This window comes from Rissa tridactyla, chromosome 4, assembly GCF_028500815.1.
Source record: "Rissa tridactyla isolate bRisTri1 chromosome 4, bRisTri1.patW.cur.20221130, whole genome shotgun sequence".
Taxonomy (NCBI): domain Eukaryota; kingdom Metazoa; phylum Chordata; class Aves; order Charadriiformes; family Laridae; genus Rissa; species Rissa tridactyla.
In genome coordinates, this window is record NC_071469.1 from 33,386,690 (window position 1) to 33,404,562 (window position 17,873).

General features: G+C 37.8%; 1 protein-coding gene across 2 annotated transcripts in view; it reads right to left on the reverse strand.

Moving 5' to 3' along the window:
• NUBPL (NUBP iron-sulfur cluster assembly factor, mitochondrial) overlaps positions 1 to 17,873 on the reverse strand; it is an 87,057-nt gene that overhangs the window by 17,181 nt on the left and 52,003 nt on the right. For both annotated transcript variants that reach the window (XM_054200871.1, XM_054200873.1), the window contains 2 exons: positions 16,952 to 17,045; positions 3,901 to 3,986 (listed from right to left, as the gene is read on the reverse strand). In XM_054200871.1, coding sequence (XP_054056846.1) covers positions 3,901 to 3,986; positions 16,952 to 17,045 — 180 coding nt within the window. The remainder of the gene's footprint in view (positions 1 to 3,900; positions 3,987 to 16,951; positions 17,046 to 17,873) is intronic.

Genomic DNA, 17,873 nt, shown 5'->3' on the forward strand with positions numbered 1-17,873 from the left:
CAAAGCAGTCACACAACATATATGATTCAGTCAATTCACAATCAAAGAAAAGCTTATGTAGTCTACTATTATTTTGTGAATAGTTAAGGTCTATTACAGCTGTTTTGTTAATTCTTTGGTAACCTAATAACTAAGAAGTCTTTCTGACACAGTTAATGCAAATGCTGGGATACAGCTGTATCCCCAATGCTAAATCAGTTTTAGAGCTCTTATTCGCTGTCATTTTTGTTCTCACTGCAACAAACCTTACTAAAAGCATTACACAATCATTTTTATTTTTTCAGTGTTGTTTCTGTCAGACAACGAGTAGTGCATATTTATTAATATATGAATCATTCTTTTGGAATATGAAGTTGCCAATTATAAACACCCAGAAATACCCAGTTTAACATAGAATCTGTGCAAACATACACAACTTTAGTGCTGAAGTGTATTTTTAACATGCATATTTCTGCAGATATATTTACAGAAGGAAGGGAGTTCTGTAGGATCTTCAGAGCTTTTCAATCTGCAGACAAAGTAATAGGTCTTGCTAATCCAGTCAGTAATAACACTCATTTTCCTGCTCAAATAATAATACTGGAAAAGCTTCAAAGCAGCTGTTAACTGTCTACACAAACTACCCTGTAAGTATGTGTGAACCCTACTCTACTGCTTAGGGAGCTCCTTTCCCTGTACATCTCTCACCAAGCTTGGCTCAGTAATTATATGAAATTTAGTAGTATGAGATGCACTGCAATACAGGAGCTAACCTATGGTACGGGAGGAGAGGACAGTTACAATGCACGGAACTGAATTTCATTTAGTCGAATCATCATTTTAAACAGTGAAGAGACGTCTATCAAGAAATAACAGTAAATGAAGAAACCTTTCATTATAAATTATCGGCACACACACACTGTTTCTGAATGTTTACCTGTTTCTTATGCTCAATTAATCCTTCAGTTACACAACAAAACATACCAAAATCCTAATATACTACCTTCTAATTTAAAGAAAACAGAGTGAGAGAATGAAAGCCCTCTGTCTGTACAGAGGCAGGCAATTCCTGAGAAATCCATTCAAGTCGTTCACTGCACTTAAGGATGGATGGCGCTGAGGTTCGACTCCGATCTGACGGGGACTGAAGTGGTCAGGGTTACAGTTCTGCAGCCTGCCATCGACTCCCTACGTAACCATCAGTCAGTCACTAGACGTTTTAGTGCTTCAAGTAAATGTGCACAATAATACCCCTGTCTTCCTACCATTTGTCTTATAACGAGCAATTTTTGGCTCTAACTTCCACTCCCAATTTGAAGCCACAACCTCAGCTGGGTACTCTGGACGCTATAGAAATACCAGTAACTACATAGTCAAATAAACAATTTTCTTACATCTTAGAAGGACATACATAGATAGCTGTGTTTATATAAGCAGCTTTTTGAAACCTGTGAAATCCACAACATCTCCTTTCAATTCAAGGAAACTACCGGAAAAGTTGCTGATTTAACTAAAACCCTGCCTTTTCCTTTCAGGGATATGATTGGTAAGATAAACCATATCAAAATGAACCCAATTTCAGCAGGTGAAAATAGGCAATTTTTTCCTAAATACTCAAACTTATTCACTTTTTTTTTGTCACCTGCCCAGAGCAAGCCTCTGGGATGCATGAAAACGATGGTCAAACTCACATAACGGACGAGAATCTTGAAACTTCTTGCGACAGGAGTCAGCAACACTTTGCAAACTCCTTCCTTAGCAGGTGGGCTTCACCACACAAGAGATGGCACTCCTCTTCTAATGACTATGTCCTAAGACTGAAAATAAGACTTTTGCATTGTAATCCTGGTTCTAACGCCAACTCTCATCGCCAGCTTTTAAGCTGTTCCTTCAGTCATTCTTCTCTGATTTCAATGCAGTAAAGGACAAACAATGTTAACAATTGTGACTTTACTGTGGTAACACTGCATATGTCATTGGAGGTTTTGGTAAGTAATGACTGGGGGGGTGAGGGGAATGTGGTGTATATATGCCTGTATGTACAAGGGAGGGACTCCATTAAATATAAGTAAGCATACTCAAAGACTCAGAGCTCAGCAACCTATAGGCTCTCCGTTTCTTTGAAAAGCAGACTCTGCAAGCGCTTTTCTAAAGATTCGAGTAAAATTGGATTTTAAAAATTAGATTTTTAAAGATCAGTCAATTATATAATCAGGATCCGCAATTTTAGCACAGTCCCACAGATTCCACCTCTTTGACGTAAACCTCAGGTTTGAAGTTCTTCTCAAAAATTACGTAACTGAACTTTCTTTAGATCCTCAGATTTAGTTCACACTTAGAAACGTTAAGACACAGGCAGGAGCTGCTTTAACACTGAAGTAAATGACACACCTGTACTGCTGTAGGTACAAGATTAGAATGAAATGAAGCAGCACCATAAGAAAGGTAAGAACTGCTGACTGGTTTAAGCGCATTCAAACTCGGCATCTGGCGCAACAGCTTTGCTGTGACTTTTCACTGGATTTAGAAAGATCTGAAAATTCCAATGAATTAAAATAAGTCACATTTAATATCTTATTTACCACTAGTCAAATTAATAGCAGCAATAGCAGCCAAGCCTATACTAGAATGCACGATTTTCTTAGAGGGCATTCTCTTCAAAGAACATCGAACAAAACAGACTTAGAAAGAAATCCTGGTAATTTCTCATTCAATCAAAGGGAAAATTCAGCAAAGTACTAATTTGAACACTATTTTCTTTGAAGAAAATAATTTTGCATCATTGTGGCAAACCCAAACATAAAATCAAAACAAACATTAGGTAGGTTATTCTTCTGTTATATATACTAGTTTTTCTTATAGTAACAAATGATAAATACCACTATACCTCCATTTTGGTGCAAATATGTTTAACAATAAGGAATTTATCAATGTATTTCCCTTGTTAACCTATTCTGTAAATTAAAACAAAAAGGGAAAGCAGTCACTTCAAGGTTTCTGTTGCACATTTTTTAAATTAACAAAGCGCTACCTATGAAATAAATCTCCTTTCTTAACAAAGAGTAGAAGTGACCTTCACACAGGTAAGCAAGAAAACACTTTTTAAAGTATAGTAAATGGCTTTTTTTCTTTACTGTTTAAAATAAGGAAGCATTTCAGTTTATATTTTCTCTGCACATTTCAAATGAAAAATGAATCTCTTCATGAACATACTCTAGAGTATAACATTCAGTTACTTAGCAACTTGTAGCACACAGAGAAAATATCGAGCCAAAGATGTCACCCTGTTTAATATTTTCTTCTAATCCTTATGAATATTGTGGATATTTTTAAATTTTGCATTTCTCAAACAAGCAAGCTACCATGTAAGCTATAAACCTCATGAAAAACAAAGTGATATAGACAGCCTTCTACTTGGCATGACAATCACGGAGCCCTTCAAATGGCAAAGTGACAATTAGGTACACGCAAATCTTCCCAAAAACTTAGATTTCCTTCTTAAAAGGTACCAATATATGATTTTTCCACATTTCAAGAAATTTTAGATTTTAAGTTGAACACAGATAGTGCTGAAGAGAATGCATAGAGACAATATAGTAAGACAGTAGAATTGGAAAGCCCACGTTACTTCGTGAGATACTCTGTTTAGCAGGCTGATCCATTTCAGGTGATTAAACAAACTGATTTAGAAGAAATAAAGTACTATTTTGATCCTGGCCTGAGAAAACGCTTTCCCTTCTGTTAAAGCAAGCTCCTAATACAGGTATAATATAGATTCTAATCCTTTTTTTTTTTTTAACAAGAATTTACAAAATTCAAGTGATTCCTGAATGGTTTGTTTACCTATTGCATATATGGATTTTTATTTTTTTTTACATTTTGGAAAAACAATCTACGGGTATTTTTAATGTAGAGGCTTACAGGTACGTGGACTTTTCTAAACATTTCAGCTCCTTTGCGTGCATCCAATAAAGCCACATCTTGCGGAGTGGAGATGATCACAGCTCCTAGGAAAAGAAAACATGAAATACCATTCAAACGTGTATTATTAATTACACTTTTAAATATTTTCACTGTTTAGTACATGCTACTAGATTCAAAGTAGTTACACATTTATATGTTTGGGGTTTTTTTGATTTAAGGAAGAAAATGATGCTATGTTTTTTATTATGAAGAAGTGACAGACATAATTTAAATATTTTCATTGTAAGTTTTTCTATGCAGAAACCATTTATATTTTCTAAATGAGAAAATCGATCTAGCTGTCATATGACCATGGATAGAAGACAACATGGTCTACATGCTGACAGGTTTCAGAGGTGGCACTCTGTGAATATCTGCACAGTAACTGTCCCATCCCATAATTACATTTGAAAGCTTTTGATTTAACAATAAGCCTTATCCTAAAATCAAGAGGCCTGTAATCAGACTGTTGCTTTCTGAACCTGCTACACTTTCTGACAGGCACAACCCTGAAACGTGTTACATTAGACACAAAACCAGTGCATTTGTACAAACGATACCACAAAATAAGAGGCCAATTCGCACTAGGTTTGAAAAAAGTATAGTATCGCTCACTCTTCAGACATGGCTCCAGGTTATCTGATAATTAGTACTCCCAACAGTTATTAAACATATAGAACAGCTAGAGCTCTTTGTCAAAGGTTACATTCTAAAGTAAGCCTACAGGTCACTATCCTATACTATCTCATATTATTTCTTCATTAATATGGACTGCAAAACCAATACAGACATTAGAGTATCTCCCATCTCTTCACAAAGAGCATCTTTTTGCATATGTTCAGGGGTTTCAAATATTATTTCTTTGAAACTTGCACCAAGAATCAGCTCACGCTTGTCCCTATTTTAGAAAAATGGAATGTAAAAGAGGACATTAGTGGTCAATTGATGAGCCCTGGTTTCACAGTGACCATCCAGTCTCCAAAGTATCTGTTACAAAAACAGCTCTGCAGAGACACATTAAGCCAGCCTCGCACAAGAAATTTATGCCAAATTTCACACAATTACAACAGACAATGTTAGATGCATGGGACGGAGTTTCCTATTGGGCCTGCAATTCCCAACCCTTGGTGTAGACGGGAAAGGAAGCGGTGGGTAGCTTTCCAGAGGCGCACAACACCAGCGTCACTGACAGGGGCTGGAGCACCGGGAGCCTTGGCACTCCTGAACGCCTTCCCGGCTCTGGCATCGCTGGGACAGGGAGCCCTTGTCCCTTCGCAATGGCCCCACGCCGGCTGCCGAGTGGCATCTTGCTTGCGTGACAGCCAGCCGTTTCCAAACACCGCCTGACAGCGCGTTTGAATGTTTTCGACCAGCGTTCTTAACCTCTAATTTGTGAAAGAAAAATACAATCTGGCACCTCGCTCCTGAAAAGCTGCCAATCTCTGCCTTACATAATATTAGACACAAGTCCAAAAACTGAACGGCATATGTAATGTACTAAGCAAATGCAATTTCCCTATTGTTCGCTAAAACTCCAGCATCCGAGTAATTTGCTGTTTTTCCAGAGCCAACCTGCTTCCAATGGCATCGCAAAGAATAACGTGGAAGCCTTTCAGTGACATCCAAGTCACCTTAGCTCCTTCTTTCACTATGTGGAGGGTTACGCTTTAGAGCTGACACTGAAATGTAGGGCTAATTCCACAAAATGAACGCACCCTTCCCTAAAAGCGCAGTCCACAAATAAGTAATTTAGACTCAATGTCCTCAAGCTTTCTGCATATCTGTAAAACCAAGATCTTTCAATACTCGTACAAAATGCTTATTACTGCTTTCTTTTCAAACAAAATGGGAAATTTGTGTATACACTCATGTTAATCGTTTCACACTTTTGTTCACGCTCTTCCCCTAAGATGCTGGCTCAGCATTCCCTGGATCTTCAGGTAGAAGCTAATATGCAGTTCAAAAAAGCTGAAATCTACATTTTCTTGTCCATTGTTAATGTTTTTAAGACTCCGATAATTGGCATGGCATGAAGGACAGAGACTATGCACAATGAAAACGCCCACTAGAACCACAAGCAGCTTATTCGAGAGATATTTTTGACTAACAAATTCTGTTGCTAGAGAACCTCACCCAAAGGGGAAAAGCTAATACGCCAGAAAGGCCCGATGGCACATTGCAGAGTTTATGCTGCCATAAACACCAACTCCCTGTACAAAAAACTCTGGCTTCTGAAATACATGAGTTAAAATTATGCTTGTGGACAACTTGCATTGCACAGAGTGAAAGCCAACATGCCCAAGAAGCTGCTGCTGAAGGTGGAACAGATGTGTCTCTCCCATTTTCCTTTTCACTCTGAGCTGGATTACAGGCAAAATTTATTCACAGTCAGCTTGTACTGACTTATACCAACGCCCTTTAAAATAAGTATCTTTTCTCTTTCTTTGGTACAACTGCTAGTCCAGCAAACCCAACCTGACGTTCAAGAATTCAAATTATTAGCAGCATTATTTCCTTCACTACCAACCAAATATGGCAAATAAGACTTTTCAAGGCGCTCCCCTCCCTGAATAAGTTTGCATACGTTTAATTCAGAAAGCGATTCAAACGACAAGCAAGAAAGAACGCAGCCCACATTTTCTTTGCTATATTGGCTCTACACGGTTAACAAGAATATCAAACAGTAAAGAGTTATTTTGATCAATAAAGTAATGAAATATAACTGAATTCATGCACACAGCACATCTCTTGAAGCAATATGTGCAATGTTTACACAAGCCTCTGTCTGAATGAGGCAAACTAATGCTGACAAATTGAACAGAGACGTTGCAGAAACCATAACACTATCACACTGCACATTAAAATATATTACAAATTCTATGTTTGCAGTTGTGTGCAGAAGAATAATTTCTGTGCCTTGAGCATACTAAGGATATCTAAGTTGAGCACATTTAGGTTTAAGTGACATATCTACTTATTCATGCATTCCATTTATTTTTGTAACTTCACCGTATTTCAGTTGACTAAAAGCTGATGCATGTTGCATTAGTAAAAACTATGCTAACTATATTTTTAATTCTTAGCATGCATAATATATAGAGAGAGAACTAACAATAGCCTGTAACACTGATGTTTGCCTTTCTTTTTTAATCCCAGGTACTTAATATTCAGTAAAAGAAAGGTGTGCCTACACAGCACATTGGTACTTACCCTTCTAGTGGACTGGTGTTCAGGAAATTACAAGCACTGAAACAGCCTATAATTTTTGTGTATAGAAAATATTACCTATATTCACTGCGTCATTAAGGTTTCCATTAGATGCTCTGGGTTACAAGGCATAAGGTGGAATCTCTCCAAGCCTTAGCTACAGTCAATTTATACCCAAGCAAAAAGCAGGCAGGTCTAAAATGCAGCTGACAAGCAGCAGTTTAGAAGGTCTACCTTAGGGTGAAAAGGATCTAGCATACTCTTTTTTCCCCCCAGTGCCTTCAAAGGCAGACTTCAGAACCAGGCTACGTGCATCTCATCCAGACAGATGATTAAGGACCCTTCCACGCACAAGTATTAGACTGTGTCTTATATCACCCTGATTCTTACTAACTTCGCAAATAATGCCACCCCAAAACCTGTAGAGTGAAGCGTAACTGACCAGAAAGACTGACAAATAGAGTTCTGGAGGACAGAGACACAGAAAGATATACTGCATTTTTCTAGTAATTGCATCTGCTGACTGCCAGGCATTGAATGCTCTTGCAAGGAACCACATTCAGACCTCAGTGCAGCTGTGGATGGCCTGATCTGACCACACCACTCATGCACGTTTTGTAGCTTTTGCTACCTTTTTCACTGCATCAATTTCAAACTTCTAGGTGAGACTTTCAAGTTATAAATAGCCTGGTGAATCTGAATCTCTTCAGAGTCCTTCTCACCTTCTGTTAAGTTTCTTGTTACTTCATAGGTAAAAGGTGCCTGGAATTACAGATATAGTTTACACTTGAAGATGCGGAACAAGGTCTTGCAAGAACGAAGACTTCTGTCTTTGCTAGAGTTTCAGCTGGTGATGATTACAGATACACGAACATTAAAAAAATGTCCATCTCCTTGGATAAACCTCGTAAAGAAGTTCCTTTAGCTTTTGTATGTGACATCTCATTACAACCAGCAACCAAAAAGAATCACTAATGTGATTTTCCCTTAAGGGATCCTTCCTTGAGACTCGTAATACAGCTCACCACTGTCCCAAAGGCTGGATTCCTGGCTCTGCCACACCTCCAGCCTGCTTGCTGCCTTCTTTTTGGAGGAGTCTTTGAACAACTGGTCAAACACTGTATGTTTCCAGCAGCCACACATCCTCTTCTGCCCACGAACTAGCGGGTAATTAGAGACTGGGGCACCACCACCTTGCCCACATTAAAAGAGAACATAAATCTTAGAGCAAGCTTCTTCCTCCTGGCAGAAGCCACTGCGCAGATGAATATCACAACTGTCACCCTGAAGTTAAACTGCCCTCATCTACCAGATCAGTAAGTATATAACCTCCCTTTCACACTAGTTCACATGGAGAAAAACGTGGAAAGACAACTCTCACTGTGTTAAAATGTTTGGGTTTGGTCTGGCAAACAGAATACATATGTCACACAAATGCAATTTGGGATGCAATATTTATTTAGCAAAGTGAAAACCCTGAAAACATTTGTAATAACATCTGTGAACAAACATTACTTGCAAAGTATAGGCATAAAATAAAAAGCTACTCCCTCACAGACACTCTGCCACTTTCCACTTTTCCTTAGCTATCTGAATTATTGGCATTTTTCTGCTTTACTCCATTCCACCTCCTGCTTTCAAGGGCATTTGCCAATCACGTCCAGATTATAATGAGCGTTGTACTAGGCCAAGAGCAAAATCCAAATAGTCTCTTTTGACAAATGAATATGTTGGGGTTTATTAATGAGAGGTATTAATCCAAAGAGGAGAACGAGGTAAAAGAGTGATTCTACTTCACAGAAAAGACAACACTCAAGACTACTTCAATCACCTCCAAAAAGCATTCTGGTTTTTGCTGTTTTCCGACAGAAGTGGGGGTGGCAAGGGGCAGATTTAAACATTTATTTTTTGCAGAAGAAATAGCTAGAGGAGAGAATGCAGTACCATTATTCATATGGATTTCTCTCATCTTTTGCAATTGTCAGCCGAACACTAGGCTCGTTTATTCTTCCTATTCAGAATAATTGGTCTAAAAAAACCCGAGGAAATTGCAGCTAATCTAGTACTTAACATACACTTAGCCACTGTTGCCAGACCTTAGAGAACTTCAGTTTTCAAAGCCTCCATACTTCACAGCTTTTTTTCCCCCCATACCTGAAAACTATTTTTCAGGAATGATAAAATTTAAAGAACTTGCCCTGAATATACTATCACTTCAGCTTGGACAGGAAACGTGTGTTAAATCAATCTCCATGAGCCAAGAATTAAATTTAAATTTATATTGAAAGAGTGTGAGGCATTAATGTGTAAACTCATACTGTATTTTGGTCTCTAAATTAAGTTTACAGAGTCTACTGGGTCTGGCACTTCATAATGAAGTACCAGGAGTGTCCAAAGCTAAGACAACCCTGATGATAATTTGCATTTGTCAACTAGATTTTTTCTGACAACAGAAGCAAACTATTTCGGCATAAAAATTATATTTAGATGAATACAAAGAACTATTTCAAAATCCCCACTGGTGTGACTAAGTTTTATTTGTTTTTCGATCTATGCTAAACCTGCTTTTCCTTTCTCGCAGTTATTTAAAGTACCAAAATACAGCATGAAAGCAAAAGAGTAAATCTACATGAAAATATGATATTAAAAATATTTGCCATTCAAAAATACATAAAGTAAAATTTACTGTTACCCAGATGGCTTCCATAAAATACCTGCAAAAATTTACTGTAGAAACTAATGATGTACCTCCTCCATAAAAGAAGAAAGCAAGCTCAAAAATGGAGAAAAACGTTGTATATTATTGTTAAAGTAAAAGGAAAGATCAGATGCCTTGCAACTGTGATTTGCATCAAAGTACAAGATATTCAACAAGGGGGAAAAAGACACTTACACAAAGAGCAATGACACAATACAGATACACCTCTAATCTTAAATTGTATGCTACGTGCAACTTGTACGGCGGCATTGGAGTTTTTTTGGTCACTTCTCTTCAGAAAAGGCAACAGAACAGCACCATGCCTACTCAGCTTGCAATTTTAGTTAATTTAAAAAGACACCTTTATCTCACAAATCACAATTCTTTTCCACCCTAACTCACGCATAATTTTTTTAAACATCCAACACTGTTTTCTATTTAAAAATCTGATTTGCAATTCTCTTTTTTGCTGTTATTAATGCTCATTTCTGAACAGACGGTCTATTCATCACCTGGAACTTCCTGTTCTGGTACATTATTGTATGTTGAGGCAGGAGCTGGTTCTCTCCTAAGTCCCACACGCTGCTATAAAACGTTTGTGTGCAAGTCTACACCCTGGTCTGTGTGACACTGACATAAATATGAGTAAATAGTGTGGTTCACCAGTTTGGTATGTCACATTTCATTCAGAATTTAAAAATGCCAAGTGTCTTCACGTTGGTGGCATCTCTCTACTCTTTCCTCTTCAATTTGATTAGAAATAAGACTTTTAATGCTTTGTGAGTAAAGACAGAAATATGCTTTTTGTTTTTATTTAAACGCTGTTGTCAAAAGAAACCTTATTAATTACAATTCTTTGAAAATTCATATTTGAAGTAACAAAAACTCCTTTGCTAAATATTTCAGCCTTATCTGCAAAAGGCACTCAGGAGATAAGATCTACATATTGCTGAAATACAATCATTAGGAAAAATTACACCATTTATAGGACAAGGCAATAAAAAGATGGTAGGAACTCTGTACTATGTTGGTTTTAAATCTAAAAGGTGATCAAAGTCATCCCCTGTACGACTAGTAATGCTTCTGCTTTTATAGAATTCGAGAAAAACATAACATCGCATTCAGGCTTATTAGAGCCTGGCAGAAAAGGACCTGGGACTTCTAATTGACATGCGGCTGAACATGAGCCAGCAGTGTGCCCAGGTGGCCAAGAAAGCCAATGGCATCCTGGCTCGTATTAGAAATAGTGTGACCAGCAGGAGTAGGGAGGTGATCGTCCCCCAGTACTCAGCACTGGTGAGGCCACACCTTGAGTATCGTGTCCCGTTCTGGGCACCTCAATACGAGAGAGATATTGAGGTGCTGGAGCGAGTGCAGAGGAGGGCAACGAAGCTGGTGAAGGGCCTGAAGAATAAATCTTATGAGGAGCGATTGAAGGAGCTGGGACTGTTTAGTTTGAGGAAGAGGAGGCTGAGGGGAGACCTCATCACTCTCTACAACTACTCGAAAGGACATTGTAGAGAGGTTGGTGCCGGTCTCTTCTCACAGGTAATTAGTGATAGAACAAGAGGGAATGGCTTCAAGCTGCAGCAGGGTAGGTTTAGGCTGGACATTAGGAAAAAATTCTTCATAGAAAGAGTGGTCAGACACTGGAATAGGCTGCCCAGGGAGGTGGTGGAGTCACCATCCCTGAATGTGTTTAAGACTCCTTTAGATGTAGTGTTAAGGGATATGGTGTAAGGGAGAACTTTGTAGAGTGGAGTTGATGGTTGGACTCGATGATCCCAAGGGTCTTTTCCAACCTAAATGATTCTATGATTAAAAGATTATAATAATATATGCTATGTGTGGAAAAAGCCAAAAAATATGTTGCTTCCAAAAGGTGGAAAAATTAAAAGCACTGAAATAAAACAGGAAGCATTTTACCTTTAGGTCTCCTATATAAACACAGTTCACTCCAATGCTCACTACTGCAATTATGAAGAGATTGTTCAGTAAGATGTGAAATTATTTGATTGTCTCGGTCCACTTCCCACTGGACAGGTGTATATTTGCAATGGTTTCCACTGCCATGGGATCTCGATGTCCAAAGAAAAGAGCGATATGGCAAAGTTTATCAAATGAAACAATTCCAGTATTAACCTGGAGTCGATTCTGTCAATTGAGATAGAGTGTCAGTCTCTAGAGCTGTCAAAGCTGTCACGCTTCACTAACGCAGGCTTCACTTTAACATTAATAAAGAAAGGGCAGTAGACAGCCTCATTTATTTAACAACAGTCAGCCCCCACGATGCAGCTTCTGCACGAGGAAGACACACTCACGCAGGGCTCTGGGAATGCCTCTCGAGCAGAGATGCCCTTGCTGCTGCCCACGCAGCCTTCACACTCTAAAGGGAGAGAATGATAAACTTCTGTCCCAGTGCTTAGGGAGGCTAATCCTCCATCTCTGATATTATTTATTAATTTGATTTATGGCTCCTCTATCTAAATAATGGAACGAATACACACACTAAGATTTCACAATTTCACAACTAGGTAATGCAAAGGAATCACAAGCCTTATTCTTCATAATATCATTACTTTACGTTATATCTTGATATCAAATATCGTAACGTCAGCTGAACCCCCCTATGCTTTAAAGCTGGAAAACAAGTAAGGACACTACAAACTTTCCCAAGGATGCATGTTCAACACATGATAAAGAACCCACTTCTGGACATGTCATGCAAAAGATGAAACATAAGAACAAAGCAGAAGTAAAGAAGTAGAACTAAATACAAATTACATAACAACAGACTATAAACAAAGTCTTTTTCTCCAGACTGACCCTGGATTTCTATTTGGAAAGCAAACTTGCATCTGAAGAAAGAAGTGGTAGTTCAGCAGAAATATAAATCACATTTTCAAGCTATCATATAATTTCTCATCTACTAGTTTGCTGAAAAATGACTGCAACATGAGAAAAGTTACGGATGATTAAACAATAATATACTAAATAAGATGCATCTCCTTGTAAGGTGACTAAGAATAATAAAATAAAATACGAAATTCAAAGTAGTTTCCTTTTTCATCTTCTTTCAAAGATACCCACACAAAACTGTCACTCCAGCTGAGCTTGTGTGAGGCTGATATTCTCTTTAATGAAAACCAGAATTATAAGACATATTTTGTTATGTTGCTTTTACCCATTAGGTAAGGCTCGAAACTCTTTTTGACTCAAGAAAATTATAGTACCTATGGTACCGGGATTAAAAAAAACCCAGTACTCTAAAATTAAAACCCAATAGCATTTCACACATTCTATCAGTCTCTCTCTCATTGTCAGACGTTGCAATGCTATGGTTTTTCATGCCCCATCTGGCCAATCTCACCCCAAACAAAACACCTTTACCAGTGCTCTTTCTCACACTCACAGAAAAATCTGTAAGCAGCTGGCAAAAATGTGCGTGCAGGCTTTGTAAATTTATTAAGAGACAGGATAAAAATTTTCTACACTGGAAGCCACAGATAAATAATGAAGAAACCGTAATGCAAATACTGTATCTCACATATGCATGCATGCAAATCAAACTACAACTTTCATGCAAACTAGATAATGCACTTCTAAATGTATTTAACTAAGATATATACGCTGTCTCTGAGGAAAAAGAGGGGAAATTATACCACTAGTACCATGACTGTCCAAGGCATCCTCAAAGGATAAAGAAAGATCAAAAAAAGCGGAGAGGGAACAGAATGGCACAACACCAAATACTTTCTGTAAAAAATAAAAGACAACACACAGCTTAGAAACAGGAATTGCAAATGAAGATGGAGCCCACAAAACCAGCAGAATTCTGTAGACTGCTCCAAAGACATCACCATCAAGATCTGTAACACTATCTTCCATATCCTTGAAAGGAACAAGGTTGAAGAAAATAAAAACATGCTAAACAAGGCTATGGGACTGTCAAATAGACAGAAACCACGTAACAAGAGTAAAAGAAGAAAGTGCAGTTCAAGCTGTAATACACAAAAAGAAGCCCTTCCAATGAGAATGAAAAATACCCTACCCACAATACACACCAGAGGAAATTCATTATAAATCACTACAATTCATTGAGCCAGTAAGAAGACAAGGAATTACAAATCTTATCACTCCTTGTCTGCTGTGTTTGTCTTCATCCAAAGCACAACACACTTATTTTTTTAAGCTGCAAGAGTTGATCTCAATATGCTCAACAAAACCAACTAACAGGAAAGACAAATGTAAACCAAGTCTATCACTCCTAATTTCATGAAGTTAGGATTGATGAAGTAATAAACTGAACTGAGCAACTGTGGTAACAATGTGATGCCATTTCACAATTCAAATCAAAATGCTGTCTTCCGTTAGGAATTTGTAAAAGCCCATACTTGTTCACAAAAAAAAAAAAAAAAGAGAGAGAGAGACACGGTTAAGAATTTATCCCCTTTTATGGCATATCAAGAAAATCTGCATTGCTGCTTGTTGTTTTAAACCTGTTTTCCTTTTCTTTTTTTAAATCAACATCTTGTCTACTTTGACTTGCCTCAAAACCTGATTCAACAGGTATGAGAACCACAGGTTTCTGACAGTCATATGGAAAACTAATTAAAATACTGAATAAAAATTATTTACTCTTAATTCTTTGCTTTGTTACACCCACACCAGAATGAGGACATTGCTGTCCTTAGCAAGAAAATCTAGCACTTTTTTAACTTGTTTTGCTTTTGTTAACATCTATTACATTCTGAGAAGATGTAAGTATTATGAAAAATCACCAAATTAAGGTTTCCTTTTACTGATGTGCTGTATCAGTTAGAAAGATCTTGTGACCTTCCACAAACAGACCTCAGCAAAACTTGGATGAAGCACAGATTAAAGTACTTTCCTCCATCACCTGTCTGTCCCAGAGACCCAGTGCCCCAACAGCACAACCACTCACACTTCTGAAGACAGCGTAGAATTCTGTGGGAAAACAGCACAAAAATCTCTTGAAGATCAAGAGTCTAATGACCTTTTCTGTGTTAAATTAGGACATTTAGGTACACTGTAGTAAATAGCAAATATCTATACTCACCATACTTTAAAAGAACCCATAATCTACGAAGATAAAGCCACACCTCTTCAATTTCGTAATTTTACCGCTCTTATGTACAAGATCTAATGTGAAATTTTACCTTACCAAAAACTTCCATACCACTGTCAGGCTTCAGCTCATTGCTTAAAACCCTGGGAGTAAAAGGCCTTCCTGCTTTGCTACTCACGCATGCGACCTACTAAGCACTTTATTTACAAAAATGGGTATGAATCGTGGTTTGCTTTTCATCATACGTTCCAGGTCACAGACAAGCTAAGGCACTAGAGCCTCCTCTTCTTCTTCTTATAGGAAAAATTACTTAAATTGTTCATCACAACTCCGTTGATTTGCTCCCTTCCACCACTCCACAATCACAGAGAGCAGCGAACCTCCTGTGGTTATTAACAACTTTGGGCCAACAGCGTTATGGCTGAGTTAGCACATGCCCTAACATTTGAGTTTTGTATGTCAAAAGATGAAAGTTTTTCTGAACTTGACATCAAGGAAGATTATAAGATACCACCACACAGCCTTAACACTAAATTTAACTATTTGTCAAAAATTAGGGCTTGTAGATATATGAGTTACTGTGATTATCATGTACAATTGCAGCTGAGACATGACTGTGCTAAGGAAACGACACAAGGTGCTGTTGACTGTTAAATGGCTCCTTTCATTCCTGTAGACTTCACTATGATGTACCAGTGGTGACGGTTTTGCTGTGAAACCAGGGAGTATGACCCCAAATCCGTTAGCGCTAGTGCTTTTATACATGGGCATGCCTATAATCGACCACCAGTCTTTCCACCTATACCTGTAACACTCTTTTATCCTACCCTATGCACTTTTAGGGATACACAATTCTTTATTCACTAAATTTATCAGGCAGCATGGTCAGAATTCTACATGCAAGTGAAATAGTTATACAAATTTAATATTCAGTGCCTTCACTTCAGTGTGTTACTACAAAGTGCAGAGCGAAAGGAGCGTCGGAGGGAACCAGGGCTTGCCTGTGCACGTGAGCCAGTCTGCATTCCGAAGAGAAAGACAGCATTAAAAGACACTACCATTTTGTGTTTGTATCAACACATTTATCTGATATGGAGCAAGCAGTCCCACTGATTACTTAATAACTCAGAATCACAGAATTTCTGGTTGGAAAAGGTCTCTGGAGGTCATCTGTTGGCAACACTAGGTAGGGCTTTGTCTAGTTCAATCTAGACAACTGCCAAGGATGGAGATCCCACAGGATCTTTGGGTAACACACTCCAATGCTGCAGTAACACCCTGATGAAGAGCCACGGCAATTATAAAATTATTCCTGGAACCATAAGGATTGCTTTGTCTCTTTTACCACTGAGTTCCTAACATTGATTACGCTTGCTGTTGAAGTATGTCAGACAGGTAAAAACCCACTCCAGTCTATTAGATCTCATGAGATGCTCAGCATCCTTTCAGAAGCAGTATTTCTAACTCCCGCTGAAACCTATGAGATTAGAGGGCAGCCCGGGTATCTCAAGATTGGTTTGTCAAAGTTTAAAACCCCTACAAAAAGTCAAATTCATAACATGAGAGGAAAAAGAATGCATCTGTGCATTACAGTGCTGCATAGTTTATCTGAATAAATGTTGTGCTTTAACAGCGTTGTCAGCTTCTAATTAAAAGGCAATCATGAAGACAAACTATTTTATTATATTAGCTTTACTATGCAGTAGGTACAGACAAAGAAAATACTTTCTACTACTAACCTTACCAGTTTTTGGCATGACTGCCTTTCCTTCCAGAGTGCCGTACTTGACTTCTCAATCTTTTCGAAACTTAGCTTAGAAGAAAGTAACACAATTACAATGCTAACATGTTAAAAATCACTGTTTTTCATCACCACACCACTGACAGAACAGTTTCTTGGTGTGTTAGAAAGACAATTAAAAGAATTTCTGACTGGCATTTTAAAATAAGATTTTTCTAAAGCAATCAGATTTAGCAAACTTCAAATCTCTGTAACAGTCAAGCATAACACGTACCTGTAACTGGAATATTCTGTGAGACTGACAGCTGTACATCTCCAGTCCCAGGTGGCATGTCAATTACTAAATAGTCCAGTTGACCCCAGTCAACCTAGAAGATGACAATAAAAATGTATATTGGAGGTTTGATGTCTTTTTATTCAAGGCACTTCATGTTTTATTGCAGTCCTTGTTTCCTATATTGTAAAACAAGTGAACCAAGGACACCTCAAAAGAATGATACTGAGATGCCCTTTTAGTCACACTTTCAGTACAGGATCAAGACATCATTTTTCTAAGAGATGTAATCTTTGCTAAGAACTATGAGTGCAACATTATTATTAAGTTATGAGCATAATCCTTATTGAATTCTTTCCCCAAAAAAGACTTAATGTAAGACTTTCACTTTACAGGTGCTTAATCACAGGATAGAAGCAAATGTTAGGTAAAATTAACGCTAAAATTCTGGGTTTGGTGGAACAAACACAGCTTAGGAGCTGTTTCCATTCATTTAAAACCAAGTTTGCTTCCCTCTTATCACTTCGTTGAAACTACATATAAAGCTTTAGTAATTTTTTTTCTGATTTGTTGTTGCAAAGTTAGAGCTATTGGTGCTGAATTTTTTCTAGGGAAAAAAAAACATGTTGGGAGGGAAAAAAAAAAAAAAAAAAAAAACAAAAAACAAAAAACCAAAACCCAACAGATTTGTTAAATCAAAATCACCAGGTATAATTACACAAACTTAAAATGCACATGAGACATCACACAATAAAAAAAATTTACTGGTTGCTGAGCATCAAATGAGAGCAACCATTGAAGATATCAGGCTCAAACATGAGAATGCTGTGATTATTTATTCTTTACCAGGACAGATGTCCACGAGAGCCAAATAACTCTCTCTTGAGCACTGTGTGCTGCAAGAAATGTTCTCTTCGTGAGA